At 38.9% G+C, this 19041-nt stretch overlaps 3 protein-coding genes across 6 annotated transcripts in view; 2 read left to right on the top strand and 1 right to left on the bottom strand.

Annotated features, from left to right (window-relative positions):
* Positions 1-3960, top strand: part of LOC144663365 (uncharacterized) — a 28798-nt gene extending 24838 nt beyond the window's left edge. For all 4 annotated transcript variants that reach the window (XM_078524276.1, XM_078524277.1, XM_078524275.1 and 1 more), the window contains 2 exons: positions 1781-1988; positions 2852-3960. In XM_078524276.1, coding sequence (XP_078380402.1) covers positions 1781-1988; positions 2852-2994 — 351 coding nt within the window. In that variant the 3' untranslated portion in view covers positions 2995-3960. The remainder of the gene's footprint in view (positions 1-1780; positions 1989-2851) is intronic.
* The window catches only part of LOC144663400 (E3 ubiquitin-protein ligase TRIM45-like), a 173183-nt gene that overhangs the window by 134349 nt on the left and 19793 nt on the right, over positions 1-19041 (bottom strand). The window lies entirely within an intron of this gene.
* On the top strand, positions 9932-11916 carry LOC144662885 (uncharacterized). The gene is made up of 2 exons (XM_078523816.1): positions 9932-10522; positions 11325-11916. Exons 1-2 carry the CDS (start codon positions 10324-10326, stop codon positions 11597-11599), a joined length of 474 nt encoding a protein of 157 aa, XP_078379942.1. The 5' UTR covers positions 9932-10323; the 3' UTR covers positions 11600-11916.

The raw sequence follows: 19041 nt of genomic DNA, 5'->3' as shown, positions 1-19041 counted from the left end.
CCCCCTGCTATTGGTGGGCTCACGTTGAGGGTCGTGCCATTGTTTGTTTCCCTCCGCTGTGCAAAACTAATTTCATTTATTTTGCCATTGTTCATTTATTGTCTTTGAAAATTTTTTTTGTTCGTCGTTGGCGATCCAAAAAACAATAAAATTGCAGAAAACGAGAAAAGCCGCAGAGCGAAAGAGGAAATCGACTTTTCCTGAAAACTGAAAACCTCGTAAAAATTAAAACTTTTTTGTTGTTTCTGTTCTGGAGTGTGTCCTGGTAGGTGAGCACTCCTCATTGTCGACCCGATAAGCAGTGCATTATGCGTTGGACTGTGACCTTTTCCTAGAAAAACGCGCGAGGGAAAAATGGCCGCTCGTGGCCACATTTATCCCTCGCGTGTTTTCTATATGTACCTTGACGCCAGCTTTGCCCCCAATTTTTTTTTTAACCACAATGATAATTCCCTACAATATAACAAAGTGGCAGTAAAGACCCATTAAATAGTTTTAAGTAAATGGGCAGGTGAAACTACCGCCTATTGTTCTTTGCATGTTTTTCGAGCAATAACTATTTCCGTGGTTTTAAACACCGGCGCTCTTCTCCCCCAGAAAGATTGTTGACAATCTAAAACTTTGCATGCTTACAACAAGAAAACACAACTTAAATACTGTTTGCGGAAAAGAAGTTGTTCAATTCTGTGGAACGTAACGAAGAAAAAAAATTGGGTTGTTTGATAACAAAATTCTGACCCAAAAAATAATTCTAAGCCAACAAGCCTTTGTAAATAATTATCTTTAATGCAAAGCCATTTTTAACCTTGCAAATAATTATTTTGAGTGCAAAGCCATCTTTAGCTTTGTAAATAATTTTTTTTATTGCAAAGCGAACATAATGGACAGAATTATCACCGTTTACATTAAGCAAACAGGATGTTTTAAAATTCTAAAAATAGATGTGTTCATATCGACCTAATTTGAATAAGAAAATTTAAATGTGTCTGCCAGTCTTTGATAATACCGATAAAAGTACTTAATGTTGGCTATTTTTAAACACGTACTGATATATAATTTATATATGTCATGTATACATACGATAGTAAATTGAAATGTGTACGATTTATTGACTTAAACTCTGCTAGGCGTCTAAAGAAAGCTGTTAAATTATTCATATAGAATTAGAACTAATGCTCGTAGATCTTTGGAAAATTTTCCGAAGAGTGCGAGTTAACCGAAAACCTGTAATGATTTACTAAGGAAAAATCTTATAGTTGGAAAAAAAATTTGGGATCTTGCGTTATATGATTATTTTGGATAATTCGCTTTAGGAGAGAATGTCTGTTTTCATATGTGCTGCTTTACTACCCCCCCCCCCCCCCCCGGCCCCCAAAGTCGAGTTAAAAGCGTTTATCTCGTAAGCCGCTCATATCGACATTAAAGAAGAGTTGGATAGAAGTACCACTGCAATTTAATGTAATAGACCAATGGAACAAACATGGCACAAAATGTAGAAACACGCGTTTTCTTTTTATTATTGTTATTTTTTTAATAAAATGCCAAAAAAAATTCCGTCAATCTGTTTTCTTAAGTCTTCAGAGTCCTTAAACTTTAGGAATCCATAAAAAATGACTTCACGGAAATTGACGAAGCTCTTGTCACAGTTATAATCTGAGAAAGCAAACAGTTTGTTCGCCGGTTATTCCACGCCCATAACCAACGAAAACATCTCCTGCTTGCTTCACAGCTTCCTCGCTCCATCGCAGGTGCTAATACCCTTTCTATTGCCCGTTTCTAGGACGATGATGATGAATTATTTTCAGTGAAAAAAGCGGAAGCCCGGAAGCCGAGGAAGGTCGTAAAACCCCTGGGGGATGACGACTTGTTTGGTGACTCGGGTGACATCTTTAGTGATATTCCAAGCAAACCGAAAGGAACGAAAAAGAAGAAGTCGGCCACCACTGCTCCTAAGGACGACATATTTGCCGAAGAGGCTGCCGCCGGAGGTGGGCACTTTTCGTGTTTTTTGTTTGTTTTATTGCTTGCTTGTTCCTGTTTACCTTTTCATTTTTGCTTGATGTGTTATGCGATGGGATAAAACAAGCGTTTTCCGTTGAAAAACGCGTTGTACCATACGTCTTGTTGAAAAGTGTTTCCAAATTCTCGTAGCACTGTATTTGTCCAATTGCTTCATCGATTCCTTTTCGTCGTATGGAGAATAGGGCCGGGAGTTGTACTCCTTCAAAATGCTTTGTCTGCCGCCAATCCTGCCCATCTCCTTTCGCTCCTATTTGATGTCCTTCTACATGTTTCCCTAGGTCTTCCAATTGCTTACTCTCCTGCAGTTTGTTTTTTTGCCTCTCAATACAACAGCGCTCAGTAAATAATCACGGTAAAGTATGTTACGCTTCCGGAAAATTTTAAGAACCTTCACCAGAAAACCCTGGGGAGAGAGTTGGGGGCGGAACTCATTTTCTCCCTCTGTCCTCCATGAGAAATAGAAACGCGACGGCGAACGCTGAAAGATCGCAGAAACGCGCACCAATTCCAGACTTTTTTTTTGCGAACACGAAACAATATGGGACCAACTCAAGCTGTAACTGCCGAGAAGAAATTGCAGCTTTGGAAGCTGACAGGTGGGGCTGGAAGGGGGTTCCGATTCGAGTCCTGGGATTAATTTAGTGATCCTGTCAACACATAGTACGATATGTTAAGACATGAAAACGAGGCATGCTGGGTTCTACCTCGTTTGCATGTTTTATCACGCTGAAACCGCTGATGACAGCTGTATTGACCTGTCACAGAACCTTTGCCTCTCTGTATTGCATAAATAAATATATTAAAATAATATTTAATCTTTCTTTTTAAGGAGACGATCAAGCTGCAGAAAAAGCACCAAAGAAGACAGTAACCAAAGCAAAGAAGAAAACAGAAAAGAAACCTAAAGCTTCAATATTTGATGATGATGTACCAAGCATCTTCGATGATCCACTAAACGCCACATCAAAGTAACGAATATTGCAAAGAGATTTTCCTCAAAATTTAAACATAGTTAATAGAGGGAAATGGTTAGGAAGCCCGGCGAACATCAAAGGAGCAAACAAAGAGGCCACGATTTATGTTGGAAGGTCCACGACCCTGCACATCTTTTGTTTTGTGCTCATACACTATGCATGAATTATGTAATCGCAATGTTTCTATTGGTTAGTTGCATGAACACACGTAACCACCGATTGTATTTTGTCAGGTTTTTTTGCAGGGTCAACCCCCAAAATAGCGAACAAAAACATACAGCAAAGAACTTTGCCGGGCTTCAGAACCATTTCCCTCTATTAACTATGATTTGAACCACAAATATTCTTTTACGCCGAGAAAAATTAGAGTAGTTAAATATTTTATATTAATATAATAAGGTACGGCTTCTGATTTCTTTCGATCATGATGTTTTGTAGAATATATTTTCATTCCCTAAAATAAGTAGCTAAGGTGTTCAATCCAAAAAAATTCAAGGTATGCTAATATTTGTACTTAAGATTTCTATTTTTTATGGATAAACGTGATGGAACGAATTGGATTATATCCTTCACGTGAAAGAGATTAACCCTTTTCACTCGGAGAAGTGGCTGAGTTTAAAATTAGAAAGTAAAAACAACGACAACAAAAACATAATTTAATGTTGCAAAATATACAGTTGAACCCTGCTATTTCGAGCCGTCAAGGGAAACAGAAAATAGTTCTAAATTGTGGGAGTTCGAAATATTGGGTAGTAAATGGCTTAAGGGCAAATCCAAGAGAAATGGCTTTTGGCTCGAAATAACGGGGAATTCGAAATAACCGAGTTCGAATTACCGGGGTCTAACTGTATTGAAATACAAACATTACCGCTCAATAGCTTTCATTTGAATGGTCACACACTAGAGTTTCATCCCGAAACAAACTCAGTCACTACCCTGTATAGCGTAGTATTTAGTACCAGATGAAAGAGGGGTGTCGAATGGTTAACGCGAGACTTTGCGGACGGCGGACTGTTCTTTTCTGCGGCCGGCCTTGCCTTGCAGTTCGGACTCAGAGAGGCGTCAGCGGACTCGGACCCTGATTGGCATGCGGACCCGCAGTGAGGACATTCACACCCCTATAAAGGTGCTGCTCAATAGCGTTTCATTTGAATCGTCACACACTAGGGGTATTAGACTTTCATTCATAGACTTAAAAATTAGAGCTATATTAATTGTTTTGAGGTTTGATTAAGAGTGAAGGGGTTAATAAAATAAATCTTGACGCCTCCTCTCCTAGAACGAGGACCAACCAAAGCACATTTTCAGAAAAATGGGGAAAAGTTTTTAGCACAATAGTTCGGATAGCTCTAGGCGTATAATAGCAAAAATTAAGACAGTTTGCATAGCTGGGGGGGGGGGGGGGGGGGTCAAATGTAATCCAAATATTCTTGTTTTCGCGCTTTCAATATTCAAACCAGTTTTCTGAAGCTATTTTGTAGTCGCTCGTCTCACTTTCTGAAAAAAAAATATTTGGTTGCTGGTCTTTGCATGGCGACTAAACTCATAAAAGATTTTACAATAAGAATTCTGTTCACGCAAAATCCCTATATCCGCTTAAAGTTATGCTCTGCGTAAGCAAATAATCCAGCACGCGAAAACAAACAAATGTAAGAGTTACAATAAGTAACCATATACGTGTCAAGAAATATTTTAGTATCCCGTGCGTATTAAAATTGGAGAACTTTTCCAGCATTCTTGCCGTGATGTAACATTATGTTCCATGCGGGGAGCTTCCGAAAAGAAACGATACCGGGCCTTCTTGTTATTCACATATCTATCAGGGTTCGTGGCCTTTCGTTTTTCATTTCATGTCGGTCTTTAACTTGTGATCTGCACTTAATTATCTCTGCTGGGAATCGAATATGTTGTCTACATTTACAAGAAACATTGAAAATATTTGAATAGACGTGCTAGTAGAAACGTTTTTAGTGGGATAGACCCTTGTATTTAAGTTCTGATTCAATTGTTAAGTCTTCCGAGCCATAAGTGGAGGGTGGGGAGGAGTAGACAATTCCAAGCTTAGAGGGAGAGGGTGTGTTGGTTTTGCACTAGAGCGGGGAAATATCAAAATAATAGTTTCATTAAAATGGTTGAGCGAGAAAAATTAACCAGCGGGATCGGGAATGGATGAGACTGGGTATTTTGCTAATTGAATTTGTCTCCAACTCTGCAAGTAGGAGAAATTCTTGGCGGGTATTAATCACTTTTTCCAACAAACCAGCTGAGAGAAAAATTGGTTCAGTGTCTCGTGTACATAATCCAGCTTAATTCAATCGATATTCGCGTTTCGTGTTTCTTCAAGTTCCAACCAAGTAACTTTTACCAGGGTCTCCCTCCATTAACTCAGCTTTCACGGAGTGATCCTTGTTTTCATCTAGGGAGACAGTTCGTTACTGCATACATGAACTCGTATTCAGTTATTTTCAAATTGACAAATGTCTCCTTTGCTCGTGCGGGTTTTTATTTTTGGACATTTATGTGCAATGTAAAGAAAATATGAATAAAAAGATGCATGCTTAGTTCGGCAAGCGTGTCGTAAACAAGCCACATTTAGGCAAATTTAGGACAAAAGCGCTTTCTTAGAATTGTTTTGCCTTTTGAAATAACTTAGACCAAGTAATATTGTTTTGGCGGCGGCCTTTTTGATTCGTTCCCGCTGCTTGACTTCTGTGACCGCGGAATTTTCATTTTATCTTTCGTACAAGAAAACAAACAAGTGTAATTTTTTTCCTATTTTGGACACTGACATATGTCCATGCAGAAATTACATCATGTACATTAAAAACTTAATTAGTAATTTCATACTGTAGAAAAAAAAAACTGCTTCAGGCTGTATTTTTAAAGACACGATACACATCTTTGTGGTTGTACGGTTGAATTGAGGGCTCTTGCAATTATCTACAATACTTTCGTGTTTGTCAGCAATAGCGGAAAAAAGGACGCTATTTTTGGGCGATGCTCTTAAAAGCCATCGACTTTAAGAGTATAAACAAACTTGTGTTTAATCGGCTTTTATACCTCCATAGTACTTCGAGGAGGTACAAAGCGATTTATTTCTTCGCAGATCGATTCCAGAAGTAGTGTAATAAAAACACGAGTGTTGTTGATCAACAAAATAAATTATTCAATACACATCATTGTTTCTGTGAAGGACACATGGATTCTGTGAATCTGAAATTATTTGAACGTGACTTTGATATCTTTCTGTGTGTTCGCAAATTAAAGTAAGTCGTCGACACATGCCTTTGTGTATAAGCACTTGTAGACAGTTTGTTAAAATCATGAATAGTTAATATCCAAAATGCATGTTATGTGGCCAGCGAGAAGCCTCTGAGGTCAATTCCATTTTTGTAACGGTTTTCTTAGCGCTCATCTGGTAAAAAGGTTGTTGCATTTCAGTTTTCACCTTCTCCACTTTGGAAGCTTATGTTTATAAAGTTTGATGCAGACAAGCAAGGGTCACATATCAGCGTTAAGAAGCTATATCTTCCTCTCTCCCCCCCTCCCCCCCGCTTTCCACCTACCGAAACCGGCGTATAGGAAGTGTATATAAACAACCTTTTTTTTAGAGGAGAGGAGACTAGGGAAGGAAGGCAAATCTTAAACACGGCACAGTGCCTGAAAGTAAGAATCATAAGCTTGCGTCCCTGCAGTTCCTTAAATTTGCCCAGATTGTGAGTCTCGCGAAGTCAATTTATTTTCCTCGGTGGCATCTGTCGGCATGCTGTGAAAAAAATGCAGAAGTATAATAATTTATAATTTCAATTAATAAGTGAATAAAGAATCTATTATTCTGAATAACAGTGTTTCTTTGTCATCTCCTAAGCTGAAAGGGATTTATTTGGTTTCGATTTCTTATCCGCTTTATATAGCTCTTCTTCTGACATTTACCCCTCCCCTGCAAAGTAAAATCTTCTTTCAGGCCGGGCGTTTGCACAAAATGGCGGGAAATCGGTCCCGTAAAAACAAATCGAGGTCTTCGCGGCCATTGTTGATCTAAAAGCCCCTTTACCAAATCCGATGTATAAAACTATTTTCTTTTCAAACAAGAGGAATGGTTTGTGTATTGATACGCGAGTTTCTATCTTGTAACAAATCTCGGCTACATATTTCAATACCTCTCAGAGCTAGAGTTCATTGAACCCCCAGCAAGAGTTACGACAGTTTAAAAAGCGATTAGGTTGAGTGAAAACATTTTAGTACACTTGTGGAAGCGGCGTTTTGTTTACACAGGCCGTTGGGTACACATTCTGGGCAGAATACTTTATACATCAAAATTGTGTTTTTAAAACTGTTAAAATATAGTTTATGACAAGTTTTGTTGCTGTTTCGCCTGTGTGTGGCCATTTTCAGGGCACATCCAAATACCTATTAATTGCCGTAAAATTTTTCAGATAACTACACCGAATTAATGGTTTTAGGAAGGTCAGTCAAGGTTACCTTGAGGTTTACTGATTTCTTTTTCGCTTTTGAATGCAAAAGTTTTCTTGAAATCCAGAAAATGAATCAAGAACATTGCATACGAGCAAGTTTTCCTTGCCAATTTGTGTACACGGCGCTTAATTTTTGGCAGTTATTTTCTTTGGTGAAAAAAACTGTCTGGCCAGCTTTTCATGTTCTAACATTGAAGGACTGAAAACTTGTCAGGCAAGAAGACAAAGAAAACACGCCGTGTTTTGCTGTCTAAAGCGATCGCTTCAAGCAAATAAAACTTGTCATATTTATCAAGAAGAACTTGTCCACACGAGTACACGAACTTTGTCACTGACGGAAAATTTGTTTAGTGCATCACACTATTTCAGACTTGTAAATTGATTTCGACAAGATCAGACGAAACTTGCCTTCGGGCCTTCTAGTTAAAAAAAGTAATAAATCCTTATTTTAACTATATCTACAATAAAATAAACGAATGCTGCGTTATTTGATTTCCAGTTAAATGGATAATGCTAATTTTTTTTATTGGTGGTGAAAAAAAATTTGCAACTGTCATGGTCTGAATAAAACAAGCGTGCCTCGTTTTGCCGAGTTTCCTTGCTGTCCGAAGTGCGTCTTTGTCAGTTTGGTTATATAAGTTCAAGAGGATGTCTTGATGAATAAAACTCTCGATAATGTAGTTAATTGAAAAGAGATTGAAGTGTGTTTTTAAAAAAAGGAAAGATAACCAATGCTTCGGCGAGAATGTTTCTCTATATATAATACAAACCGCAGTATACTTGAAGTGCGGTTTGGAAACCTCCCCTCCCCAATAAAGAAACTAGCTAGCGAATTACTCCTGGTAAATAGAGCATAGAAATTGTCTTCTGCCGATACGATATAAATAGAAGGACAAGAACACTCTTCAATGTAAAGAAGTTATGACGTGATCAGAAAATTATTTGTTATGGATAATCTCCCAACACCTGCCTTGTGTGAAAGTTTTTAAAAAGCACTTAGTTCATGTTAATCAACCAACTATGGTTTAGTCCATTAGTCGCCAGACATGTTTCTGTCTGAAATACGATTATTTTTTATTCTTCCAGTCCTGTGGTGAAATTTGACCACGAGTTCGCATTAAACGGCTTTTCAAGGACGAGTTGACAAATGAAACGCATTGTCTCAATTTTTTTTCTTTCTCTCCTTTGAATGAATGGTTCGGATGCGGTGAGGATCTCGAATAATTTGACGGCTTTGGCGATCAAATCAATGCAAGCTTCCATAGACAATAAAATTATTAAAAAAAAAACCCCTTAGCATCCATTACTCTCCGAGTTTCATTTTAAAAAATTTTGAACGAGCCAGCTGCTTCGCTCAATATCAGTCGACAAGTGTATTTTTTTTTATTTTTGATTTTTTATAGCCTCTTTGTATATACAGTATACTTTTGAAATCGGCGTGTCAACTCAGCGAACAGAACCCAGTTCTTAGTCCGTGGAGAATCTATTTAACCTCGGACAATTATCGAGAGAAGAAAATTATTAAATTACAGTCCAACATCCAAATTTTCCTCGGAATGAAAAGCACGAGGTTTTTAATTCTTGCCGGATTATTTTTTTAAGTGAACGAGTTCCTTTGGCATGAGTCCTCGCTACAACGCGCGCCTGCATCAAGCTCGTTCTCGAATTTCGTCGCGAGAGCATAAATTGTGAAGAAATCGAAAGAAACGAGAATTTACGGGTCTTGTTTTTTTTTAAAAAAAAAATTTGATTTTTTTAATTCCTTTTTTTTTTGGTAAGGAAACGACCTTTTGTTCTTAATTCTTTCAGCAACAAGTGCTTCACGTATATAAAGGTGGCACCAGGCCAAACAAAGGGTCCGGCTTACGCACATTCTACGCGAAAGGAGCAGATTTATCTGTTTTGGTCTTCAAAAGTACGTCATCCTACGGCATCATAAACCAAAATACTACAGTATAAATGTTACTTTTGGCTTCAGTAAACACGAGAGTATTTTCTTTACGGCTACCCGCGCACACGTGTAAATCACCAGCTCGCGACAATGTAAATCATGTCAAAAAATTTTTCATTGTCGAAATCCGATTTTTTTTGTTTTGAATTTTATTTTGTCTTTTCAACTTTTTTTTAATTAAACCAGCGACATTACAACCCAAACGTGGTAAAGCATAAGTTATCAGCTGCCTGCAGGAGATTCCGGTGGCTCCCAATTTTTTTCTGCGGCGTTTTAGAAGAATTTTACAAGACCTGAAGCGGCCACTTCGCGTATTTAACCGATAACCCCTATTTTCGTGACCAGTTGGCAATACTGGTAACTTAAAACGTACATAAATCCCATCTTGGATGAATGTGTTTTGTTTGAATTGGCCTTTCCCCAAAAGGACAAACTGACGTAAATATTTTGTTAAAGCTCACGCGATAGGATGATTTAAGCGCCGAACCGTTGCCCCGAAAAAGATATTTGCTTTTCGCGTAAAATTTTCAGGCTTTCAGCCATTGTTATTGTACCGTGATGCTGAGCGGCATTATTCGCGCCAATTTTCTCGGTATTTTTTCGCGGGAAAGGCCATTCATGGTCTAAAGTCACGTGCCCACGGTTGTCATTTGATCCAATCACCGCGCTTACATGTGAAATGTTTGCCATTCAACTCCATTTCATTGTTCTCAGCTCGACCAATCACGAGGCGTCTCGCTACTCTGTTGTTGTTGTCAAAATGCAAAATAGCTCGTATTTTTGAGACCTCGTGGAAAAGCTGGAAAAAAATTTTTCGTTGCGTCCCACCCACCACGTCGTAGTTGTGTTACAATTCGTTGTATTTTGAGCGTTTTTCCTTAACCACTGTTGATGCGAGAATATGCCAGAGTCTACCATAGATAGCAGGGAGGTTTTGGAGTCTGTTGAAGCCGGCGGTCGCCGTAAAAAAGCAAGATTTCCGAACCAGTGGAGTTCGGCTACAACACCACACCAGCGAACTCTGGAGCTCGAAGGAGTTATCGAGGTTTTGCGCGAGTATGATTCCATCGAAGGCAACGATATTAACTGCTCCATTTGTGGTAAGCACATTTTTTTTCCCGTTGTGTTTTTACTGTTGTTTTTTTGGGGCCGTAAACGGAGTAAATCGCACTTTCGCCGCCGCTAAATAAAATCTTCATTCAAATGCGACTGCGGTGTTTACATGTGTAGCCAACGATAATTCCGAATTTTTTTACGTTCTTCGCTTAAAGCAAGCTTTATTTACGCCAGCCTAGTAGCTTGTGCACATCATCGGATTTTTGTGGTATTTTTCTTTCTTTTAGTGAGAAATTGTAATTTTAAGAATTTTTTTTCAATTTTTACTACGCGCCGTACTAATTATTTAGCTGGGCAAACAAATGACCTGGAGTTATGAGGATTTTGTGTCGAGACCTGTATTTTAGGAAATGTTTCAAAGAAAATGTAATTTTGTTGCTCGAAGATTGTTTAAAAAGATGTTTAACTATGATCTGAGATGGTTTTTTGGGCATTTATTATCTTGAAGACGTGTGACAATTTTCGTACAAATTTTGTAGCAATTTCACGGTTCGTGTCATGTGAGACGCCTCGTGTTTCGCTTTCAAATGACTCATCCCGGAACTTTTTTCTTATTGGGTTATAATTTTCCGCTTTCCGAGCATCAAACCGATTTCAAACCACGCATTAATCAAACCGAGAGCCCTGTACGATTTGTTTTAACTGCTTTCTTACCCTTTATATTATTATTTATTATTTTTCCATATTTTATTTTATTTCAAAATCGTCGACAAGTTAATATCGTAGTAGGAAGGTACGAGGAAATTTGTCTGATCGCGCCGGCCGTTTTTCTTATTTTCTTTGCAGGAAAGTTATATAAAAGCAAAGTCTGCTTCACGAAGCATTTGTGGGAACATAGTGTATACTGGGATTTATTCGACGCGCTGAAAAACCAGGAGCGTGTCTTGTCGATCCAGGCTGCAATTATCCTATCGCAGCCATATCTGGAATTTTTGCTCGTCACATCGCCGACCTCGACGGAAAAGAAGAAAGATGATCCAAAACCGAATAGTATTCACCGTAAAAACTCGACGACAAGAAAAAGGCAAAGAGAGTCGTCCACATGTTCCATAGACTTCTAAAATTTTCTTAAATATATTTTTTTCATATTATTATGTATATGGTGTGCATACGCTCACACATTTGTTTATATCACTTGTGAAAGTGCCTTGAATTTATAAATATCTATAAATATATAAGAAGAGAAAAGTTAAAAGGTGTAAATGATTTGTATTTTGTTGTGGGAAAAAGATTTAACTCTTGTATCATATACCCACATTGTAAATGATGTTTGTATTTCATTTATTTCCAAAGTGACAAAGCTCGGTAACTCGAGATTAAAAATGAATCTATTCAGAGGTTGTTAAATGCCAATAAAGTTCATTGAATCAAGCTTGTACTACAGAATCTTTGTGGTAACTTTTAACGATGTTTTGACTGTGTCAAACATGGCATAGGGTGTTCGGTTCCTTCGAGAATAACTGTGGAATTTCTGCCGGAAAATGAGGGCTTTTACCGGTAGAACGTGTTACCAAAAAAATTCCTTTCTCCTTAGTCAATGCTAATTTTTTGTGGCTTTTTACGTGCAAGAGGCTCTTTCGCAAAGTACACTTACCAAAGGATTTGGAGCTGTGCTATGTTTACAATCTTATCCCGTGGGAATACGTCTTAAGTATTTGGAATGTGAAAAATGTTTCCTAAGGTACAAGTTCTGTCAACTTTTTTTCTAGATTCCCTTGGAGGTCATGCAAATAAATCATAACAGAGATATATTAAATCTTGGAACGCAGCATTTCGGTTCTCATTTCATCACGAAAACGTTTCTTTATCGCCTCGGGAGCTGATATATCATACACTATTAGTAATGGTCGATTAAAGCAGTCTACCGGAACTCGAGTTCGCTCGAAACGCGGGAAAAAAATTTTTCCCAGTAAATGGCTACCCGTCGATTCGAAGTCTGTAAACCATTAGTTCCCACCAAGCCAACTGCGATAAACTGCCAGTGTGTTTTGTTTACGCGTTTTGCCCTTGCTTTCTGCGAGCATTCACAACAGCCATATTAAACGAAGCTCGCCTGTATTATGCAAATGACCCGGGATAAAAGTTGCATACCACCGGTTGCACTTTTGTTTTTTCAATGTTGAAAAGGTATTGGAATAGCTTTCTGCTTCATTGCGCGAAAGCCTGTTTGATGATACTACTGATATCGCTGGAGTGCGTGTTGAGAAAGAGATAACACAAGAGGATAGTCTGAATTTTTGGGGTTATTTTTCATTCGAGATTTGCCTCGGTCTTTTCATACACGCACACAACACAAAAACTCCCAGGCCTTTCTTGACGACACCGGAAATGATTGACTACCTTGGTTCCTTTTGATGTGATTGACTACATGCAGAGCTATTATATGCCTTCTGATCCGCGCGGAATCGAGTTTACTTGTTAACTTCTTTTTTTTTGATTGATAATGCTTGTCTACTTTTCGAAGAGGTGATCCTTCAGAGATTGAGCTCTGTTATGACGGATTACACAAAAGAATACCAGTGGTCTAAACACATCAAATAGCAAAATGAGCCAATCAATTTGAGTCTAATCCACTCCGTAAGGTCCTACTCAGGGTTATGGCCTTATCTTTGCCGTCAAGTATGTTTCCTTCCTCACGAGATACATTTCGTCGCTACAATTTTGGTATGACTCGAGTAAATATTATGATTTCCTGTTTCCGGCAGCCAAATTTGTCTCTGGGGGTTATTTTATTTGCTTGTTTTTTCTTTTTTGGTAGCTAGAAATGATTTCACGAGTTCATTTAAAAAAATTCTATAGGAAGGGATTGATTGCGGGTTTAATAGGTCAATTGCTAAAAATGCTTCGGTAAACCTCGGTGTTCGATCTTGGAATGTGTTAAAGCTTGTCTGTTCACTTACACAAGAGGTGTAGAAGTGTGAACAGACGAATTGCAGCTAACATCGCGACGGATCGCCCACCAACATGAACGGCTGGCCAAGGCTATTTTGAAGTTTAATATTTGACATAATTTACGGTATTGACGATAAAATTATTCAAGAGCTTGCACGCAATCGAGTTCGATGGCTTAGTGCTACCCAGGAGTTTGATGTGCGCCACCTCGGTCACCTTTCTTACTTGCAAAAACAAACAAAGTGCAAAATTCATTTATTTCCGATCAAAAACAAGCAAGTCGGTAAATAACAAACCAGACCATGCGTACATAATCCCGCAGACATCTCTTTCAACACTTTAGCGGCGACACAAAGCGAACGGTGAGCAAATATGGAATTGACGGACAGTTCGGAGTTCAAAGGGCTTTCGTCGCGTCACGTGACATCCGTTCCGGCTCCGTGGGGCGCATTGCACCAAAGATATCTGGGAAAAACGAGAAAAATTGAATACTAAAGAAGGTGAAGAGGAGTTTTAAAGCTACATCATGTAACAGTAACCTTCCATGTAAAACATAAGAGTTGATCAAACTTGCTATGACCACATGTACGTCACTCTTGTTTGCCTTACTCGTGGGGGTACGTTAAGGTTACTAATAACCTTTTTGGGGCTGAATTTTGCAAAATTGTAAAAAGCTGCCATGAGATAGCCCACTCTTCTGGTTTTCATTTTTTAAAAAAATTATTTCAGTACGAATTTTTCTAGCAGAGTTATTGCACATTTTGTGTTTTGCATGACTAAAACGTTAATCCCCAAAGGTGTTATAACATGTCAACGCTTCGGACCTCTGGTGAGTTTCACGCGGGAATACATCCAGGGATGCTCGAATTACGTAATTTGTTCACGAAGAGTTTGTGTTTTATTCGTGGTCAACGCAAGGAGAAACGATCATGAAACGATCAGAAAAGCGGAAACGTGAGAGTTCGCCATGGGTTAAAGGAAAGAAAAAGCCCGGGCCTAAGAAAGCGAACAAAGGTCAACAAGTTCAATCAATGAAGCGAAGAAATCTCAGCTCGCTGCCAGAGACAAGGGTTCGTGGTATTTTTGAGACGGCCTTTACCTCGTTGCCTCCTTGCTTTCGAATTCCGCGCGCCCGATTTCGTTATTGGCATTATGACCATGGATAACAAATACATATGATGGCTGCAGATTGAGTAGCGAATAGCTTTTCCCACGAATTTGAGATTGTTTTGTAACAAGCGACATCAGGGGGCTGTATGTGCAATTTTTATTGGTCGGCGGCATGGGCCGCATTCACACCTGCGTTGACAAGGTGTGAAAACTAGTAAAATCTTTTCGGCCCGAAAACTCGAGGTTTATATTTTCATGAATGACCTCTCTTCAAATGAATTAATAGGGTATGTAGATATGTCGGATTTTTAAGAAATTTGGCCGAAATGATCGTGAGATATTGATGCACAAAAGTGTGTCGGGCATTTAGAATATTCGAAATATTTTTCCTGTGACACCTCTTTACGTGACGCGAAACGAAAAATTTCCTATTGGCCAACTTCAGAGCCTATTTTCTCAGAAACCAATAGAAAGATCCAAAATGCCCGACACACTTTGATAGCCTATCGTGTGCTGAGTGATGTAGTGCAGTTTGTTTTGATGTAAGAGAGAACGCAGATGCGGGTAATTCGGCGAAGCGAACATCGATAATTTCAAGTTTGACGGCTCGCGCGCGCTGATCAAAGCGATAAATGCCCAATATTTTTATATATTTGGATTCTACATTTCATAACCTTTCCAAAGATATATAGTTATCCATGGTTTCACCGAAAAAGACGCGCGTACGAAATATTTTCCGAACGGCACCCCAAGAGGTTATCAGTAACCTTAAACAGACAGACATGTCTGGGTTACTCAAACTATCGAAAACGAACGCCGTTTACATTCTGGATTGATTTCTGCGGTTTCCTGCATTCGAGAGCTTCCTGCCTTGGTTTTTAAAGTTTCTTTCGGATTATTTTCCTTTTTTTTCGGGTTCGTTCGTATTCTTTTACTTTTGCATGCAGTGTCATTTAGGGCGGTATCAAAACAGCACTGCCTCGAAGAAGTCATCCGAACCATGTCAAAAAAATAACAAAAAACAGCTGTGTATGATATGTTTATTATGTACTGACGGTCATGTCAAGCATCAGAATACATTCCAGATACCTTAAAAAGACCTAATTAAATTCACATTTCCACTATATTATACATACTAGTTATGTAACGCTTTCGAGTGGTATACTATGGAATATCCCACGAGTCACTTGTATTTTCTCGGTGTACACACGAGCCTTTAGGCGAGTGTGTATACGAAGAAAATACAAGTGACAAGTGGGATATTCCATAGTATACCACGAGAAAGTGTTGTGTAACTATTTTATACCATGCCATAGAAAATACGCTTACTAAATTTCATCGAGAATAAGATCGCAGCGCACGATGGGAAGGTTGGGTTGAATACCGTCGAATATACAACGGCTTTCCTGTATTCTGATTGGCTGTATTTTCTATGGCATGGTATAAAATCCGATAATGCTTCCTTGATAATTTGGATTAAACTTGTAGTCAATTGACTGCATGCGACATAACTTGGAAAGAGTGATGTCATAGATATATAAAATATAAAAAATATATATATGAAATGGAAAAAACACTGGAAACGTGGTGGGCGATTTGACGAAAATGAGGTTAGATTACATAGGTAGCACAGAATAAAGGACGCCGGGTATACATGAAAAACTGCTGAATAAGCAATAGCAAGACGGGAACTAATATTGCAGCGGATCAGGTATCTATCCTCCTATCACGGGAATCCTTACACATTTTGGTGGTAACTATGATAGAATTATGAGGGTGCACTCAGTGATCAACGTAACAAAAAAGCCTTTGAACAACAAAGAAAGGCATAATCCATTCTTAAAGGTGTGAATAAAGGAAGTTAATGGTTTATAGGCGAATTTTTTACAAGTAGACACTGTCGAATTTGAAAACCTCTGCCAGACGTTTTCAAAGTTTTAGATTACTACTGCCATATCCGTCCGTAGCCAAACTACCTTTGAACAATTTTCATGATTAGCGCCAATATCTTAAAATGGAAGTAATTTTTAATTTTTAAAATAGAAGTAATTTTTAACGTTACAGAAGTAACGTTAAAAATATTAAAACACTATTGAAAAATAAATATAAAAATAGTAAAAAAAAGGTCGCTAAAAATTTATAAAAATGCTTTTTTAAAAAGGAACGTTTTAAGTTTATGTTTAAAAACGGACACTGAGGAACTGTTCTTGATGTCAGAATTAAGGCAGCGTATTCCAGGGTGTTTGAGCTGCCACGGAGAAAGATCTTGCGCCGTACGTTTTTAAATTGAAATGCGGAATGTAAAGAAGGTCTTTAGTACAGAGAGCCGTAATAAGAGTTGGACTGCCTGGTCGGCTTGCCTTGGACTAGCCATCAAGCATTTAAGCCCCTGCCTGGCCTGCCTGCTTTCCGCCTGCTACGAAAATACAGCGGGGCTTGGAGGAGAATAGCCTGATACTCAGACGGTCAAGGTCGCTCGCAGAGAGTGCGCTATGGGGACAAGGCTGCTTTCCCTTAAAACATTTTGCAAGTACACTAGCAAAAGGAAAGGGGACTCAGAGGGACAGGGGTATTTGGGATCCTGCGCTATCAGGTAGCGTCCATTACGATTTTCATGTCGTTGTCGAAGATGCAACAATCAACCTTTCTTTTGTAAGTGTACTAAGGAACTTTGCCTTGAATTGAAGTCGGTCAGGATATACGGATTAAATGGATAACGGAAATGAGGCATTAATTATCACTGATTATAGACTACCTTTAGCACGAACAAAATGCTCTTGATTCTTTAATCGCATCAGTATTTTAATCTATAACACCGAAGCTGCAAAAGTTACCGCTATTAAGAAGGATGCAATTTGCGAGGTTAAAAGAAACTTTGTCAGAGCGACCACAAAAGAGCAAAAGGGTAACTCGACCTAACTAGCCGTTCCCGGCCACACACAAAGGAATTTAAAGTCTCCAGTTAGGGGACATCACCCACACACAAACAACTCTGTTACCTCAAGTAAGGGGCATACAAGTGTATCTTGAGTCTTCGTCACGGCCACACAAATAAAATACGTAAAAATAGCTGCTCCAGGCGTTTGGTTAGTTGGGGAGCAGCGCGCGTGAAACTGAACGGGATAAGGGACCGTTCATTTTTTATGAGGAAGGAGGGGCTGGTGGGATTTGAGGGGGGGTCATGCGAAAAAATATGGCTTCAAAGGGGGGGCCAGGCAAAAAAATATGGTCAGTTAGGGGGGGTCACTGAAAATAATTATACTTTTAAGTGTTGTAATAAGGACTTCTGTTATAGTTAAAAATCTTGCCAGAATGCCCAAAATAACATTCCTGAGGTTCTGACAATTCAAATTTTCCCAGGGGAGCATGCCCCCGGACCCCCCTACTTTGTTATGTACCCCTACTTTGATATTAACTCAACCCAACAGCATATCGGTTACAAATGCAGTCAACCCATTCTTTCAAACGGCATACCCAATAAACAGTCAAGGCAATGTCAGCTTTATGGGGGAATGTAGTTTGTCTGTTATTATGACTGAACAACTAATACATCCTTTAGTCATAACGTTTGATAAATTTTAATTTCACTTGATAATTGTTTTTTTTTGGGGGGGGGTCATCGAAAAGAAAATTGAATTTCGAGGGGGGCAGGAAAAATTTCCGATGAAGAAGGGGGGGCCATTATATATAACAGTGACTGACTGTCAAATCCCACCAGCCCCCCCCCCCCCCACCCCATAAAAAATGAACGGTCCCTAAAGCATGAAGAATGGCTAGGGGCCTGGGGTTAGAGAGAGAAAGACTCTAACTAATCCTGGTCTGTTTTTGTTTTTTTCACTCGCCGTTCTGGCCTGGAACAGGCTACGTGAAAACAACTCAAACGTGACCGTGATCCGTAAATTGCCAGCCCAATATGATATTTTTCAGCAATGGGATACCTGTAAGCGCAATCGAGTCGTTTTTACGACTACACAGAATGCACGAAAAACGAAGTAATAGGTGGTTTTCACTGTCACGCGGCGAAAAAATAAAATCCAAAACTATTGAGTCAAAAAATCAAGAACATAACATGTTGTACAAAACTACTATATAAACTCCTTGTCCAAGTCTCAGGTCTGTGCGTTATTCCGTACTCGAGTTATTCGTCAAAATGTTTCACGTGAACTTGGAGAGCACAGTATGGAAACGACGTGTTGGAGTCCAAGTGTTTGGACTCCAAAATGGCCGCCGGAAATCAATGAAAACATCTGGCAGTTCACCCTCATGAACAAATAAAAATTCACATAAACACTTCCCGCAAAACCTCAACTGTCCAGATTGTTTAAAATCGCAGGAAAATGTATTTTTTTTAAAGAAAACATGACAGCCTTCATGGCCATTTTTGATCTCGTGTGGTGTGAAACTCCGAAACTCAAAATGCTCTATCTCAAAGACGGCAAATGCTATCGAAAAAAACCTCCAACATTATATATATTAAGGATGTCTAATAGCCAGTGAAGGA

This window comes from Oculina patagonica, chromosome 8, assembly GCF_052425735.1.
Source record: "Oculina patagonica isolate OP01 chromosome 8, crgOcupat, whole genome shotgun sequence".
NCBI classification, from domain to species: Eukaryota; Metazoa; Cnidaria; class Anthozoa; order Scleractinia; family Oculinidae; genus Oculina; species Oculina patagonica.
This window is presented reverse-complemented; position numbering and strand designations above follow the sequence as displayed.